This window comes from Helobdella robusta, assembly GCF_000326865.2.
Source record: "Helobdella robusta unplaced genomic scaffold HELROscaffold_79, whole genome shotgun sequence".
NCBI classification, from domain to species: Eukaryota; Metazoa; Annelida; class Clitellata; order Rhynchobdellida; family Glossiphoniidae; genus Helobdella; species Helobdella robusta.
Genome location: NW_008705453.1, coordinates 486,578 through 504,077, shown reverse-complemented (window position 1 = coordinate 504,077; position 17,500 = coordinate 486,578). Strand labels below are relative to the sequence as shown.

General features: G+C 34.6%; 5 protein-coding genes across 5 annotated transcripts in view; 2 read left to right on the top strand and 3 right to left on the bottom strand.

Moving 5' to 3' along the window:
* The window catches only part of HELRODRAFT_182059 (hypothetical protein), a gene marked incomplete at both ends in the record, with an annotated part of 4,099 nt that extends 3,162 nt beyond the window's left edge, over positions 1–937 (bottom strand). The window contains one exon of the mRNA XM_009031814.1: positions 305–937. Coding sequence (XP_009030062.1) covers positions 305–937 — 633 coding nt within the window. The remainder of the gene's footprint in view (positions 1–304) is intronic.
* A 2,062-nt stretch (positions 938–2,999) lies between these two features.
* On the bottom strand, positions 3,000–5,389 carry HELRODRAFT_182058 (hypothetical protein; the record flags this gene model as incomplete). Its single annotated transcript, XM_009031813.1, has 5 exons — positions 3,000–3,242; positions 3,702–3,920; positions 4,220–4,284; positions 4,396–4,454; positions 4,812–5,389. The coding sequence occupies 5 exons, from the start codon at positions 5,387–5,389 to the stop codon at positions 3,000–3,002; spliced, it is 1,164 nt and encodes a 387-aa protein (XP_009030061.1).
* A 5,756-nt stretch (positions 5,390–11,145) lies between these two features.
* HELRODRAFT_182056 (hypothetical protein) lies at positions 11,146–13,390 on the top strand (the record flags this gene model as incomplete). The annotated part of the gene is made up of 3 exons (XM_009031812.1): positions 11,146–11,865; positions 12,132–12,332; positions 12,584–13,390. 3 exons carry the CDS (start codon positions 11,146–11,148, stop codon positions 13,388–13,390), a joined length of 1,728 nt encoding a protein of 575 aa, XP_009030060.1.
* Positions 13,391–13,813: 423 nt separating this feature from the next.
* On the top strand, positions 13,814–16,463 carry HELRODRAFT_194502 (hypothetical protein). The gene is made up of 3 exons (XM_009031811.1): positions 13,814–15,229; positions 15,400–15,600; positions 15,722–16,463. Exons 1-3 carry the CDS (start codon positions 13,940–13,942, stop codon positions 16,220–16,222), a joined length of 1,992 nt encoding a protein of 663 aa, XP_009030059.1. The 5' UTR covers positions 13,814–13,939; the 3' UTR covers positions 16,223–16,463.
* A 336-nt stretch (positions 16,464–16,799) lies between these two features.
* The window catches only part of HELRODRAFT_182054 (hypothetical protein), a gene marked incomplete at both ends in the record, with an annotated part of 3,926 nt that continues 3,225 nt past the window's right edge, over positions 16,800–17,500 (bottom strand). The window contains one exon of the mRNA XM_009031810.1: positions 16,800–17,152. Within this exon, the coding sequence (XP_009030058.1) occupies positions 16,800–17,152 (353 nt within the window). The remainder of the gene's footprint in view (positions 17,153–17,500) is intronic.

Genomic DNA, 17,500 nt, shown 5'->3' with positions numbered 1-17,500 from the left:
ATTAATAAACTACCTAAAACACTTGCAATTTTAAAAATCTTAAAAGAAAAAGAAACTTGGCACACAATAGCATCAAAATAGGAGCCAAAATACCATGCCGTTAAAAAAAGAAGTTTAGAATTTTAAAATATTTGATTATTTTTGTGTTTTTATGACAACGGTTGTAAATTAAATGCTTATAGATGTTACAATTTTGCATATAAGTTTGTTAAAAATGTTATGATTGCTAATATGTAATAAGATTTCAATTTAACAATTCAACAAAAATTTAAATTATTTAAAAAAATACTCTCACCCCAAAAACCTCCTCTGCCTCCATTGAATTCAAAATATAAACAGTAGCCAGCGCGGCCACGAATAGCATACTAAAAACTGCGTTGATCATCTGTGTCTCTAGAAACTTTCTTCTTAAAAGTTTGTTGGTTGCATGAAACAATTTAACGCTTGCAATAACTTCAACCGCACTCAGAAGCATGCACACAAACCCCGTCGCACCGATACTAGCTAGATCATCTCCGGTGTAGTAGCCGTCGAACATTCTTAGGTAGGCAGAGGTGCTTGTGAGACAGAAGTAAACTATGTAGGTTAATAGAATTAGGCCGGAGAAAGTTTCTAAAGCATGCCAGAAACAGAGGTAAGCCCAGCGAGTGAAGATGATTTCATCGCTGTTCATTGAAGGCTGAAAAGCTCTTATTAACGACATGAGCCATTTCTTCCGTTCCGACTCGATTCCTTTGCCATCATTGAGCACTAGATCCGATCTGGCAACTGTTATCAAGCGATTTTGCGGGTCTCTGGCGAATTTGTAAACTGAGGTGGCAAGGTCTTTTCTTGCGTCGCCAGTTAGTCGGTTGTTGTCTACGATTCTTTTTCGATCCGGCTCACTTTCCGCTTTACTTGTAGGCTCGGTCGGTTCATTGTCACTCTCTGAAGACATTTTTTTGGTAAATGTTCAGATTGGCTAAAACCACCTTTTATAATAGTTAATTACATTATTTATTCTATAAAGCGTTTTATTTTTAAATTCTCAAGCCGGGTTTTCCTAAAATTTACTTTCCTAAAGTTGAAAAATAGTTGTTTATGCTTAACGTCAGAGAGATAGCTTGTGTTTAATTTTTATTTTACTTTTACTAAAAATATTTAAGACCATGTTGATATAAAAATTATTTTGTTCGCTAGTTTTATACGCTGTCAAAATCCACCTAGCGGTTATTTTGTAATTATATTTGTTGGCTTCCAGATTGAAAAAAGTTTAAATAACGAAAGGATTATCATAATTTTAATAGTTTTATATATTCTACTAGCTATATCATTTAAATGATATGATTTCAATTTTTTTCATACATCCTAAAAATTCACCACAACTTTTGTAATTATGGGAATATAATAGAGAGAAACCACGTTGATATGCGATTTATGGTCGAGGAGTTTCGAGGTTTTCATCAAAAAATTTGAATGGTTGTCATCAATGAGTTTTAAGGATTGTTAAATATGTAGATTTCTATCACCTGTGTTGTTCTATTGTTCTTATCCATAATTTTACTTCTTGGTAATAATAATTGTTCGTTACGCAAGTTGAGATAAGAAAGAGGACATGAATTTTTTGAAATTTCGCTACTTGAATACTAATTATAAATTGATTTATTAAAATGAACAAAAATGAATTAGCAAAAAATAGCAAAATCTGCCTAATACAGAGTAGAATGGGTATTAACAAGTGTTTCTATCTGATGAATTGCATGCTAATGTTCAGTTTTTTTAAAGCATTTCTAAGGCTCTTTTTTTACATTTTTTTGTAATATTTTCAAATTTATATTAGAAGAAAAACAAACAGATAAAAAGAATTCATTGTTCAAAATTATATTATTAAAACGAATTTAATGACATGATCCCGAAAACATGTCTCGAACTTAAAGTTTTTAAAATAACGACAATTTTAATATGTAATAATAATAATAAACGAAATGTGATAATAATTATAAAGTTATAATAATAATAATGTTAATAATTATATAATATTATGATAATAATAATTAATAATTAAATATAATTATGATAATAATTATGAGGTAACGGTAAAAATAATTATATTATGGATAATTTAGGTTCTAAATTTGAAAAAAAAGTTTGCTGGCCACATGAGCTCCTTGAAAATTTCACACTTATTACCGATGACATTCAAGTAATTTCACGTTTTCCCGCCATTTTTTTAAATTTTTGCCGCCATAATTTTCCCGCCAGTTTTTCTTTCATTTTTCTTCTTTTGGTTTTTCTTTCTCCTTCTCTTCTATGTTTTTTTCGACAATGTCTGATTGGATTTAAAAAGAATTCGTTTATGAATGATACTAAGCATCTGCGTTATATCTCGTTATATCTGACGTTTCGATTCATTTCGACACACAGACGCACACACAGATTTACACACAGACAGACACACATACACACACGCACACACAGATACACACAAACAGACACACAGACACGCACCTTTGAGTTTTTCCATCCTCTTCTTTCTCTTCGCATCTCTCTTCAGTCTCCTCTTCTTTTCCTCATCATCTTCATCCGGGATGACCACGGTACTGCTGTACTCTCCCATCACTCCCATCAGGGAACCTTCCAGAAGTTTTTCCTCAGCTGCTACATCGTCCATCTTCCGGATTTGTGCCTCCATTGTGACCTGGTGTTTTGGTAATTTTAAGAATATTTTTCATTTGGGTTAGTTTTTTTTAAGTTTTTGTTTGCGTTTCGCTATGAAGCTCAGAGCTGCTCACAGACACGTTATTTCCTAATTATAGTTCAACTTTTGGGCTACAAAGGTTGCAATAATATCACTCTACACGAGTCACATCCATGCCACACATCCATTCCACACCTCACACATACACATCACACATCCTCTTTACATCTCACACATACACCTCACACACATACACATGGTGTATTAAAGATTTTAAGTTTCGGTCGGACAGAATTCTATTTCCTTTTTTTATTCCATATTTTCAAAAAAAAATGTTAAAAAAAATTTCAAACCTTTTCAGAATCATAAATTTAATCATTTCCAAACTTGCCTGTTTGAAGACAGTGATGAAGCTGCGCATGGCAACATGACACAGGAACATGGCCAGGGCTTGAACCACCATCACGCCGAGTAGCACCATCCACAAAAACGCGTACGACTCGACGATTGTGTCTCTCATCACGTTATAGCAGTTGTCTTTGTTTATTGTCAGTGCACTGTCTTCCTAATGGTGGTGATGTTGATTTTTTTTTTAATCAAGTTTATTTCATGAAAACACATGAATAAGGATTCCAAAAGAGACCAAAACTCCAAATAACAAGGAACCCCACAGAAAATAATAAAACACATTAATGTTGTCAAACATCAGTATCAATTTTTAAAAACTAATTAGTATTGTTACAAAATTTTAGAATTAAAAAACATATGCATAAAATTAAACCTGTTGCAACGAGGAAGAAAAAATTTTATCACAAAGAGAAAGAAATTCAAATAATGATGATGATGATGATGCATTTATGATAATGATGATGATGATGCATTTATGATAATGATGATGCTACTGATGATGATGATGTAATTATTGACGACGACGATGCTACAAATAATAATTTGATCACAAAATCAGTCAGAAAAACTTAGCAAACTAAATTTTTAAAATTTTTGCCAGAAAATCCAAACCCACCCCGATATGCACACAGCCCTTCACTTCAGGCTTGCAGCAACTTCTGGGCACCCCAATGACGTCATTTTCGTAATATTCACTAATGTTCGCCCAGAATGGCGATTTCAACCAGTTTCTGTAACTGTGTATACCACAGCACTGATACCTAATTTGGTAGCCATCGAATGAGTACCTAAAGCTACTGGATTCCCAGTATAAATTTAGGAACACGGCGCTGTTCTGTGACGGAGAGAAAAAATTTGTTTTTGATAATCCTAATTGCAATTAACACGAGTTAAGAAGAAGTGAGAACAAGAAGACGTTCGTAATATATAACAATTTGATTAAAGCAAAATATATATTAGTGTAAATATTAATAATATAATGAAATACAATCCAGAACGACTATCCAGAATAATGTTATTATTATTATTTATTTATTTATAATTATTTATTATTATTATATAATTTTTATTATATTTCATTATAAAGTTATGTTTGACAGAGGCAGACAAGCAAATTTTTTTTTCTGAACTAACCGCTTTCAATCGAGATGATCTGCCGTAAGATATAACGCAGAGAATGAACTGAACGAACTGAAGTGCTGATTCGATTATTATTAATAATATTATTATCATTCATTATTATTATTATTTATTATTATTTTATATTATTAAATAAATTATGAAGGAATGAATGAATTCTACCTACCGACCTAGTGTAGCACATTGCAAGAAGAAGTAGGATCTCGCCACATAATAACATCGCGGATTTCTCGAGAATGTGAATTTTATCGAATGAAAATTTTTAAAATGCGTCTACTTGACGACGAAATTGATGAAAAGTTTGAATTAAATTTAAAAAATAATGATGTACTCAAGTTTAAATAAAACTCATTGTAGTTTTATTCAAGTTTTTCTGTCAATATATTCAAAACTTTAAAATTCTTAATGAGAAATTTGGCCCAAATGAATAGATGGAGTATTCTAAAAAAACATGAAAGATTTCAAAACACGTTAACGAACTCATTACAGTTATAAATATTAGACAGCTAGTCAAAACATTTTAACAATTTCTATTTAAATTTCTATCAAGTCCTAAAACCAAAAAATTCATAACAAAAACACCTACTTGCCAGATTGTTCTTTCATCAGACCCAAACACAAAGCCAGAACAAGCCCAATGGCGTTAACAACAAACAAAATGACCCCAAACGCCATATCTATTCTTTCCCTCCGCTCGCCATATGTACTCAGAACTTTCAAAACATCAGCGTCACTATTGACAATGAAATAGGTAAAGATAGACAAAGACATCGGGATAAGTAGGAGATGAAGCATAGCTATTGTAATAGCTCTCATGAATAGATCGCTATTTTTACGGTTTTCGCTGCAGAAAATTCGGGGACAGTTTTTCGGATGAATTGGCTCGTCTGGCGGGGTTGGAAGAATGACTTTTTTGTCCTTATCAAGTTGGTAGGTTTTGCGCTTTTCTTTTACTGGTTTTTCATCTTTTATGTGCTGCTTGGCAGCGTCTTCAGCTTCGACGTTTGCCTCAACGATACTGCTGAAGTTGATGTTGCTAGTGGGAGCTGTTGCTCTGACAGCGCCGTAGATATTCGAGCTTTTGGTTCTGTCTTTTGGCTTTAAATAACTTTTTTGGCTGACGTTTTTGTGGGTTTTAGGAGTTTTTGGTGAATTAAGTTTCATTTTTTTAAGATTTAAGATGAGTAGGAGTGGGAGTTAAATGGGTTATTTTGATTTGTATTTTAACAAATCTTTCAACTTTATATAAAAATTTATTTTTGGACCGGTTTATACAACTTTTAATTTCTTTTAGACATTTGAAACCTTTCTCAACCTTATTTATTAAATACACCTTTATTGAGATATATATATATATTTTTTGGAAAATTACCTCAAATAATTTTATGACAACATTTTTACAGAATATTTAAAACAAATATGAGCAAAGCATAATCTTAATCTTGATGTATAGTAATATTTTGAAAGTAATTTGTTTATATTTACAACATTTGTTTACATGTGACGCCTACGAAATTAAAACAAAAACGAAGCAAACATTTATTTTTCTGAACATTTAACTGGAGCACCATTTTATCCTGATTTTATGTCATTTTTCACAATGCGATGGCGTAATGGTTAACGGGGCTTGCACTGATGATGCAGTGACCGAATTCGAACGCAAAATCTCCACTTAGCTCATACACTAGCTTTGACATGCCGATTCATTTTTATATACAATGTGTTTCTTCTTAGTACTTTTAAGAAATACTTACAAAATTTTTTTTATAATAATAAAATAATAATAATATATATACTGAATCAAAAATAGATTGAAAGTTTAAAGTTTCAACTTTTCTCGGAGAATGTCGGCCATGGCTTATGCATCTTCATCATCATCCTCTCCCTTCTCCTCATCAACATCTCTCCATATTTCTCACCATCAACGTCATCATCATCGTAACATCCGTACTTCCTGCAATCAACACCATCATCATCTTTACTATCCTTTTTCCAAACTGCCTCATCGTTATCATCACCGAAACAAGCATCACTATCACAACTCTCGATGCCATAAAAACTTATCTGATTCAAATATTTACCGGTATTATCGATCGAGCCAATTCTAAAGTACCGCCTGTCGTTCGAGTACTTAAAAACCGGTACCGGCCCGATTCTACAACTATTCGTCGAGACGTTATTCGTATCAACACTACCAACAGCTGGACTGCGATTCGAGTTACTCTTCCCTTTCATCATTCTCTCCATCTCCCTCAACTCAGATGCGGTGGCGTATTTTGACTGGTCTTCACCAGCTCCCGGTTCATTTTCATCAGACATGACTCCCCTATAGAACTCCCTCTCCTCAAACGACCTCGGATCCCGCGCTCCCACAAAAACCGACAAAAACGCCAGCGTGGATAAGCCCGCCAGGAGTAAGCTGCAATTAAAAGCGAAACGAAATCTTTCCGAGATAGCATAGGACATGGCGGACATGCAGCCTTTTTTGTGGGCGTTGTTGCGTAGGGTCTGCCATTTCTGTCTCGAATTGATGGTTAGTTTCGATTTGATGGTTAGTCTCGATTTGACGGTTAGTTTCGATTTGATGGTTAGTTTCGATTTGATGGTTAGTCTCGATTTGATGGTTAGTTATAATTATGTAATTATATAAGTAGTAGTAATAGTAGTAGGAGTATTAGTAGTAGTAGTAGTAGTAGTAGTAGTAGTAGTAGTAGTAGTAGTAGTAGTAGTAGTGGTGGTAGTAGTAATAGTAGTAGTATTAGTAGTAATTCTGACAGCCTTAATCCAATATATACACATATATATATATATTACATATATAATTACACACACACACACACATATATATATATATATATAATTAATTATAATTGATTTAATTATAGTTAATTATATGTAAGAGCACCTCTGAGTTTGTTTTACAATCTGGCTGTTCACAGCACGAGTCTGGTATGTCCTTTATTTGTTGGCTCAGGGGCCGATCCACTATTGTCACGCCTTTTCAGGGTCGAAAGGTCAAAATTTAAAATATTAATAATTTGTGTATTATTTATTTATCTATTTTTATTTATTATTGTTTATAAGATAATGAAATGAATCAATTAATTTAAAGTAAATTGAATGAATTTCTCTGTGAAAAAAAGAGAATGAAACTTAGTTGATTATTTTATTTTCGCGTTTTTACATTTTTTTCAACAAACAAGCACTTACAGTAGTTAAAATAACCGCTGCAAAAACAACGCCATAACCATTGCACTTTGTATTGTCTCAAATTTTCAATTAATTTATTCAATATTTTCACTTATTCATTCAAAAACCTAACCAAACAACCAGCCAGCCATTAAACCAACCAACCAACCAACCAACCAACCAGCCAGCCAGCCAGCCAGCCAACCAACCAACCAACCAACCAGCCAACCAACCAACCAACCAACCAACCAATCAACCAATCAGCCAGCCAGCCAGCTAGCTAGCCAGCCAGCCAGCCAGCTACGAACCTAGATAGTCATCGACGCTTTTTATTCCACAGCATTTTAAACTTCGCTGTACCACGTCCAAGTTTACTCTCATTACGTCGTCTCTATAATTGTGAATTGTAAATTTTTTCACTTTCTCCGTATCCTAAAGTTAGTTTGAAAGTGACAGCGTTTGAGTTAAAAAAATGCGCTATATGAATGGATTTAATTGGATGAATAGTTTGCTGTAGCTGGCTGGTTGGTTGAGCTAATTGGTTGGTTAGCTGGTTGGTTAGTTGGTTGGGTTGGGATGACTGATTGGTTGGTTGGTTAGTTGAGTAAATTAATAAATATTAAATAAATTAATGGGCAATTTGAGACAGCACAATATTCCAAAGCAATTTAAGATACAAAAAACAACAGTCCAATGCCACAAACACAACAACAAACCCAAAACTCTCCCCACAAAACCACCAACTCACCCGCGCAAAAAATCACTCACCTTAATCATCACTTGCAACAAATGTTCTCTATTCCCATAAAAAACAATCACCAATGTCGCCATTGCTAAAATCTGATACATGGCCCAGACACAATAAACTCTGACCATAATTTTAATATACACCCAAATGCTTATGCTGGAGCTAAGTAGTGAGACAAAAAGCCCAAAAAAGCAGCTGGTGATTGAGATGTTCATAGTGTGGCAAAAGTACCGCCAGATTTCTACATTATACACATCGTGGTACCTAAGTATTCGCTCCATTCTGTGTTCTCTGTACTTTCCGTATTTAAATTTGAGGTAGAAACAGATGGCTATAATGCCGATGTGACTGGCTACCGAGTTCAACCAGGCTAGTTTGAATCTTGAAAGAAATGGTGAAAAGTTAATCGGTGAATTGGTGAATTAACCTGGGTAAATTTGGTGATAAGTAATTGGCGAATTAATTTGTCTGAAATTGGATGCGAAGTGTTAAGTGGTAAATTAATGAATTAAATTAATGAAAGTTTAATAGGCTCGATGGCGGATCTAGACAACTATAGCGGGCGGGGAGGGTTAGGGTTAGGGTTAGGGTAAATTTTGAAAGTTTTTCAAACGTTAACTGGGGCGGGAAACTTTTGGAAATTGTTTCAATGTGTCTAAATGTTGAGCGAAAGGGACAGCATCATGACACTGAATATGCTAATTAGTTAATTAATCTTTGTGTGACTAGTGAAGATTTAAATAGTAAACTATTAAATTTAGACTAAGTAATGAGTCAATTGGTGAATTAGTAATTAATTAATGAGTTAATTAGTGAATTAATAATTAATTAGGACGTGCAGTATACGGCCGTATTTTTAAATTGATTCATTTGGCCAATATTAAAACATTATCCTCTATTTATATCGACATGCTGTAACTTTAGAAGCCCCTGGTCTTGTCATGGCAGTGTGTAAATTGTTGGAGCATGCGTGTATGCATGCCTTCTGCTTGCATGTAGTTGATGTTATTGAGAATTAATCATGGAAACAAACATGTAATTACATAAATTTGTTTACAGAACAACTTTCCTTCTCCTTCTTTATCATCATCCACTCCTCGTCATCCTCATCTTCATTTTCCATTTTAGCTTGTTTTTCCGGAGTTTTATCTGCTTCCAATTCAAGATCCATCAAAGATGCACTTGTAGAAGATGATGAAACATCTGATGGTGGTGGCAATGGGGGGTAAAATGGAGGCGGAGGAAAATGGGGCAGACGAGTATTCATGAACATTGGTGGCGGAACTACGTGGGGGTGGATAAACCTTGGGTGAGGGGGCATTGGTGGACGAAGGGCTGAGTTTGGTTCTCTTGGTAGTATTTCTGTTTCTGCAGATGTTGGTGGCGATGACGACGATGATGATGACGTGGAGGCGGCGTCAGATGCTGCTGCTGCTGATGATTCGGTTGCTGCGTTTTCGGAAAAGTTTTTATCTTTTTGTTGCTTATCGCTGTGAACGTTGGAGTTATTTTGATCTGTTAAGCCATCCGTCGGACATTTCTGGTAAACATTTAGACCTTTTTTGCCATTTTTAACCTCAAATAATTTTTTGCTCGTAAATTTATTTTTATAAACTGTTGGCTGACGTTCGCAAGATAAAGAAGATGTTAGCGTTGGTTCGTAGCAGTATGTGGTTGTCTTCATGTTCTGTACACCATCGAAACTGGCCTTGGATTGGTGAGGAATGTGTGAGGCTATTTTTAGTTGATGGGGAACTTTATCCTCTACTGGCATGATTAAATTGGTTGTTGAGATGGTCTAATGGTTAGAGTACTTTGTCTTGCTGTTACAGTTACTGAGTTCGAATGGTCACCATGTTAAGAGTAGAATGTGTGTGTGTGTGTGTGTGCGTGCTTGTGTGGTGTGCGTGTGTGTTTTGTATTGGATGTTAAAGCAGTTTATAACTTTAAATCTCATGAACTCATTTTTCTGTTTCAAAAATTTCGTGATTTATATTGTACAGAAATTGTTTTTAGAGAATTTAAGAAAAAATGAGTGAAATATTTCAATTTTGTAAAGAAATAAAATCTAATAAATGAAAAATAGAACAAAATCCAGAAAACAAAACACCATTGTTTTTGTTATTGCTATATTACATTTTTACCAGCTAAAAATTAACATAGCGCTTATAAACAACCTTATTTTGGAATGAAATTAAAGGTAGTTTTATTCACGTTCTTATTGTTCATTTATTTATTATAATCATAAATAAATTTTTACAAATAATAATGAATTGTTTAGTGAATTTAAGAATTGATGGGAAAAATTTGTATAGTTAGTTACTGTTTAATACAACAGTGAATATGATAACCGTGTTAAAACACCCATTGTTAGAATGGTTTAAAGAGTAAATTCTACGAGTGACAAGATGAGTTATTAACCCTACTTTAAAGAACTTGAATAGAACTTCAAATTGGTAGAGTATAATTATTTCAACAATTTTTCGTGAAGATAATTTTTTTTTCTAAAAAAAGTAAGCGCTACAGCATGATTTGTTTGAATGACGTTGGTAAATAAATTTTGTTTTTTTCGAATTTGTTTTTAACTACATTAAAAAATAAAATTTAGATCAAGAGTTGCTTAACTCACGCCAATAATAATAAAACCTTCAAAGTTCTATCGTAACAATCCATTTAACAATTTGGAATTTTATTCTGGCTTATTTTCCGTTCTTAATTTTCTCAATAATTTATTTTGGACTAATCTTTTAAGATTTACTCTAAAATGTAATGAATATATATGAAACATGATGGTCAAAAAATGGAATCGTTTGAGAAACAATGGAATCGTTTGAGTTATAGCAAATCGCCGACTACCAAAACTACAAATTCGTTTTAGCACATGCGGTTAACCCAATCAAACAAACATTTAATTCGCTCGTTTGCTCTCTTTTGAAAATTTCCTCTACTGAGGTTCTCAAAATTAGATTCTGATTGATGAAAAATGGCCGTAGCTGCAAAAGGCAAAAAATCGAAGTCATCAAGAAGAGTGACCAAGGCGAATCCGGCCAGTGCAATCCAAGCGAAGAGTGGCAGTGATGCCGCCGAAGGGGATTCATCAGACTCGGAAGAGACGAGTCCCGAAGATCAAGCAGCCGGGCAAGGCAAGGATAAAGCTAAAGATGCAAAAAATAAGGACGCTAAAGATAAGCTGTTAAAGAAATCAGAATCAAAAGACGATGGAAAACTGGGTTTAAAATCTCAAAATGGTGACTACGTTAAAGCTAGACTCAAGATCACCCCAGAACAGTTAAAAAAGCTGAATGAGATTGAGAGAGATAAAAAAATTAAGAACGTTCGCTATCCAACCAGTAACTTGCGGTGGTTTTGTTTATTTTTTCTGCGGCTTTTGATGTGCTTAGCGGACATAGCAATGATTATTGTCCTTTTCTCGCTTCCGGGATTTGGAGAAAAGTTTCTACACGTCCTACCAGCTTACGGTAACAGCCAAATGTGCGTTCTTGTAGCTATTTTTTCAGTTTCCGCTGCCACAAACCTGAAAGGAGCTTTTGTGGTTTATTATTTTAAAACTTTTGTGGTCTGGGCACAGAAGTGCATCGTCATCAAATGCCACGTCCTCTGGCTCGCGTACATGCTCTTTATGCACGTCATGGGGTTCGTTGTCTATTCTGTGGCCATTCTGAACCTGGCAAATGTTTTTGTGGTGAGTTGAAGTTTTAATTGTGGAAAAATGCTGCATTTTATAATTTGATGAGTTTATTATTTTATTAATAAGTAAAAATTATCTAGAAATAAATTGTTCAAGTTTTATGGAACTCGTTAGAAAAAGATCAAGTAATTAAAGCAGAAAAACATTTTTATTACCTGATTTCAAAAACAAAATGTTTCAATAGTATCAACATTAAAACGACCGACCAAATCAATGAAGCACTCACTGCAACCCAACCTTTTCAACTTCGCCACCGACAGCCCAAAGACTTGCGCATGATCCTGCACAGCTACAACAGCAGCGAAGACATCCACTACTTCGTCGACCACCTCCAAAGTGGCTACAGCTGCTGCGGGATTCACGGGCCAGCGGATTGGCGCATGAAAGGCGACACCAAAGCCACCATCAGCCTACCACAAAGCTGCTGCAGCGCTCCCAAGTGCCGCTATGGAATTCTGGATGTGGGTTTTTTACTTACATTTGGACATGATTGTCTACACTTTGTGGAGATGTTGGAAATTTGGTTGATGTTCAATTTTTAGAGTGAGGATTGTTTTTGCCTTACTAACTGAGAGTTCTGTGATGATGTTAATTTTGAAAAATTATTCAAATTAATTAAAAAAGTTAAATTGAAATTTAAAATTGATGGCGACTAAATTATTATACATAAATAATTTTTTATTATACTTAATTCATATTTTAAAAAATTTAGCACGCGGAGAACAAAACACTGCATGGAAAGGGATGCTACATAGCGGTAATGGAAGGGATCGAATACGAGTTAAAAATAAAAGCCTGTTTATTCGGCATCATAGCCATCCTACAAATATCGCTACTTTTCTTAACTGTCTTCTCGTTACCGAACTTCAAAATGCTGAAAAAGTTTTTCTTCCTCCATAATCTTTTCAGCAATGACGACCCTACCATAGATTTCAGAGCCCTGCCAAGAGCAAAAGAAATCGAAACAGCACCCTCTTCTGACATGAATCTCCGCCACGGAGACGAGAACAACGCAAATAATTATGTAGATGCCGGAACTGAGATTACCGGTGACACTATTCAGTCGAACTTTCACTGTAACATCACCGTGAATGACGACCGTTCGACGGAAAGTGAGCGGACGAGGTGCGACGAAAGGACAAACCTGATTGGACGCATTTGCAAAGAGAAATACAAATCAAACAACGCTATTGTAGATGACGAAGACGACGACGACGACGATGATGGTGATGATGAGGATAAGATGGAACTGACGGATGAAGACTACAAACTGTTTGAAAACTATATGATTGAAGAGTACTCCAAGAAAAAATCGTTAATCAACTCATGGCTAAGCGACAACAAATATTACCTGACCTACAACTCCAACGACAACTGCAACAAGACTAGTACAGTTAAGAATAATGCCCAAGATCTACATTCTACGAAAAGTTCACCTAGTGACGAGAAATTAAATGATCTAAGATCAGAACACGCCGATGTAATCAGAGAAAGGCCAGTAAGAAATAGAAGAAATTGACATTTTCTATCAAAAATAATAAAATTAGAAAAAATTATTTGACAAATTTTAATTTTTACTATTAAAAATTATAGTTATAAATAATAATCGTAGGTTGAAAATTGGATCAGATAAAAAATGTTGACATGCAATTTATTTGTTGTAACAATTTTCTGATTTTTAAAGTTTTTTTCTCTAAGTGTAATTTGTAATTTCTGCGAATAACAAGCCTAACGTTCAGCAATCGTATAACTTGATTTTAAAAATTATGAAAAGAGATGAAAAAATAATATAATAAAATTGTGCGCTATACCGAATTAAAAGCTCAAAAACATTTCTGACGTTCAAATAGTGTTCTTATCTCTGTAAACATATATTTTAAATGTTTGAAAATTTTGAATATTAGTTGTACACAAACGAATAACATATTTTAATGCAAGTTGGTTTATTTTTTTTAGAAATTGTATTAAGACAATTAAAAATGTTTCGTTTTCTCGTTTAGTCCAAAAATAGTTTGAAAAATAATTTTTAAAATAGTCAAAAAATAATTTATAATCGTAAAACTGGAAAATGAGTCTGTCCGAAAGTGGCAGTGACGTCAGCGATGCCCCACTCATCAAGCCAAAAGTGGAAAAACGTTCCGGAGTTGTTGCCGACCTGTCGAAACATAACTTGGTGGAAGCCTCACCCAATCTAACTCCATTCCTTGCCACGAAGACGACCACGCGAGCTAGCATTCTTAAAAATAAAGATGAAAAACCACTTCTGTCTGCTGAAAAACCTTCCGCTAGAATACATTCTAAAGATGTTTCAGACATACCGAAACATGATATACTGGAAACAACGCATAAACCGACTCCAAGAAAAAATGATAGAAAACTATTTTTCCCTGCTGAAAAACTTCCCAGAAAAAAACGTTCCAAATATATTGAACAAACATCGAAACATGATTTGCTGACAACCCCGCACGAACAAGCTCCAAACGCCAGAAATGAGAAAAGTTCGCAAGGTGACATGCCAAAAACAAAAGATGACAACCTGCTTTTAAAACCTGAACTGCTGCCAACTCCGCTTAAACCAACTCCAATAAAAACCGATAAAAATGCTGACGCTAATATTTTAAGAAAAAAAGATGGAAAGTCTTCCGGAAAAATTTCAGACGCGACGAAAAGTAAATTGCTGGAAACCACATTCAAACCAGCTTCAAAAGTTAGAAACGGTAGTAAAAATTTATTTTCAAAAAATACGCTAAAAACGCTTTCAATGCCAGCTTCTTCGATAAATAAAACAAGCAAAAACCGAAAACGTTTAAGTACCTCCTCCTCCTCCTCCTCCTCTGGTACTAGCCTTACTCCAGCACCGTCAGTCAAAAGACCACTGGCTCCTGAGATTGAAGTTAAACCGGAAAAAAGTGAAAAATTATTTAACTTGACGGAAGAACAAAAAAATAAATTCAGTTCTTTGGAACGTGATAAAAACGTTACTTCACGAGAGTTCAACCCATCGAATAGCTTCTGGCAGTTACTTTTTGCACTGAGACTAATTATGTTCGCCATCGAACTAATTGCAATAAAATCCATATTTTCAATCCCGCAGAGTATGGGTACTTTGCTTAGTCAGCTGCCATCTTACGACGATAAAAAGCAGAAAATGGTACTCGGATCGTGGTTTGTTGTTTCCGCTACAAGTAACCTGTTAGGAGCTGCCATAGCTTTCAACTCGAAACACGCTTCAGTCTGGACGAACAAATCTTACGTGGTAAAGACCTACATATTCTGGCTGACTGTCCAACTGGCCATTCACTTGGTTGGTTTGTCTACGTGCACCTGGGTTTCTCAGAGTCTCCATCTTACCATTGTGGTTGGTGGATGTAAAGTTTCTGTAATTTTGATTGTTTATTAGCTTCCTAAAGATCATTTTATCTTTACAAAATATTTGCAACCTAAAAACTCTATTACCATTAGAATAACTACAGGAAAATCATCTCATACTTCACATTTTTATAAACGACTCATAAAAAAATTCTCAAGCCTCCGGATATGAAAATTTTCCTCACTAACTACAAAACGAACGCGGACATCAAATCGGAAATAGATCGCATCCAGTTGGAAAACAACTGTTGCGGAATGACCGGTCCCATTGACTGGATCCAACTGCCAAGCAACCACAACGGCAAACTGCCAAGTAGCTGCTGCCAGGGCTTCGCCAAATGCCGCCATATTATTGGAAAGGTTACATATTTCAGCATTTTTAAATTATTGCATTAACTATTTGTTGCAAAACTATTTTAATCGAGTAACTTAAATTTTCGAAGTAGTTTGTCGCACTTTTCAAGAAATTAACATACTCCAGAAAATAAACATAGACCGAAAAGTTACTCAGAATGTTCAGGGTTGTTACAATGTCCTGATGGATGAAATCGAAGCCGAAAGTCAGACGAAGGCTCTAGTTTTTGGCATCTTGATAGTCCTTCAGCTTCCTCTATACTTCCTCACACTCGACTCTCTACCGAACATGAAAATTCTTAGCAGGTACTTCGAGCTGATTGACGATTTCAAGCAGGATGTTAGCGACGAATCGATGGAGGACCTACCGACCATGTCAGAAATGAAACGAGGCGTCAACCAGAAACTGAACTACGACTACTCCTACCATTCTAGCAGTCGCGATTCAGAACCTCTCGACCTAACGAACGATATGGCCAATAATTCGCTTTACTTCAGAAATCTCGCCGATATTCAGACTCTTTCCTCACAAGAAACAACACCAAACTCTGTCGAGCCTCACCTAAGAGAAATCGCAACAGCCCAAGAACTGATCTCTGGAAGAAGAGATCACTCAAACATTTTATGAATCCTAATTAATACATATTACACTTTTGGCTCTAATTTAACTAGTTTTAACAAAGTGCATGTGGATTTTCAGTAGTAGTATGAAATCTGATAAACGTACAGTATTTTTATAACATACATTTAAAGAGGACTGTCATTAAGCAATCCAATGTTTACTTATTTTTTGAAACAATTCTAACGATAATTTGCGAAGATTCTCGAAAAATATCTTAAAAATTTAAAAATAAAAATTTAAAAATATCTCTGAATTTACATATTTTAAATTTTATGAAAAAGTTTCTTATCAGAAAAAAATATTTATAAATATTTATATAATTAAATATTTATAAATGTATTTTCTTAAAAGAAAAAAATACAATTCTGAAACATTTTTTCATTTTTTTTTATAAAAAACTAAATGTATGAAAGTAAAAATAACCACTTAGCAACACCGAAGCAAACGATGAACAGAATATTCTTAAATATCGTCAATTTATGATCCAACAATTTGTTCTTTTACCCATAATTGTATTAATTAATTAATTAATTAATTAATTAATTAAATAATGGATCAGTTAATATTTTAGATAAACATTTATTCAAACAATTAACTTTTTATTAAATTTTCTGTTCATTTTCGGTTTTTTATTCTCAGCATTTTTCTCCTCTGACTTTTCAGGAAAATGTTTGTCGAACAGTTGCAGACTCTCCGTACTTCCGACAGACAAACTTTTATGAAATTCTTCTTCTTTCTTCATTCTTTCACTCTTGTCGTCCACTCGTTTTCTCTTCACTCCATCTTCCTTTTCTACTTTCTCTCTCTCCTCGCCAGCATCTCTGACGTCATCATCGCCGTTTAAGTCGTCATCGTCGGCGCTGAACAATTCCTTGTTGATGGCATCTTCTAATTGTTTGGTCCGCCTATCCATCTCTTCCGGTTCCAGGCGGTGGGCTAAGGTGATGATGATGATGATGGAGGTGATGGTGATTATGGTGATGATGATAATGGTGATGAAGATGAGGATAATGATTAGGATGATGATGATAATGAGGATAATGATTATGATGATGATGATGATGCTGATGATGGTTACGACGATCTTGATTATGATGATGGTTTAAATCATGATGATGATGCAAATGATGATAATGAATTGCTGATAAAAAACACACACACATGCACGCACACATGTACACACACAAACTTACACGTACACACGCACACACACACACACATACAGTAGTAAAATACAAATATTAATCAAACATAATGTATAACACAATGGTGAAATATGGTGAA

Excerpts from the sequence above, each read along its gene's own strand:
- HELRODRAFT_194502 (XM_009031811.1), top strand. The coding sequence starts at position 13,940 with ATGAGTCTGTCCGAAAGTGGCAGTGACGTCAGCGATGCCCCACTCATC. Across the intron at positions 15,230-15,399 it reads GTCTCCATCTTACCATTGTG|CCTCCGGATATGAAAATTTT; the intron begins GTTGGTGGATGT and ends AAAATTCTCAAG. Across the intron at positions 15,601-15,721 it reads GCCGCCATATTATTGGAAAG|AAAATAAACATAGACCGAAA; the intron begins GTTACATATTTC and ends AACATACTCCAG.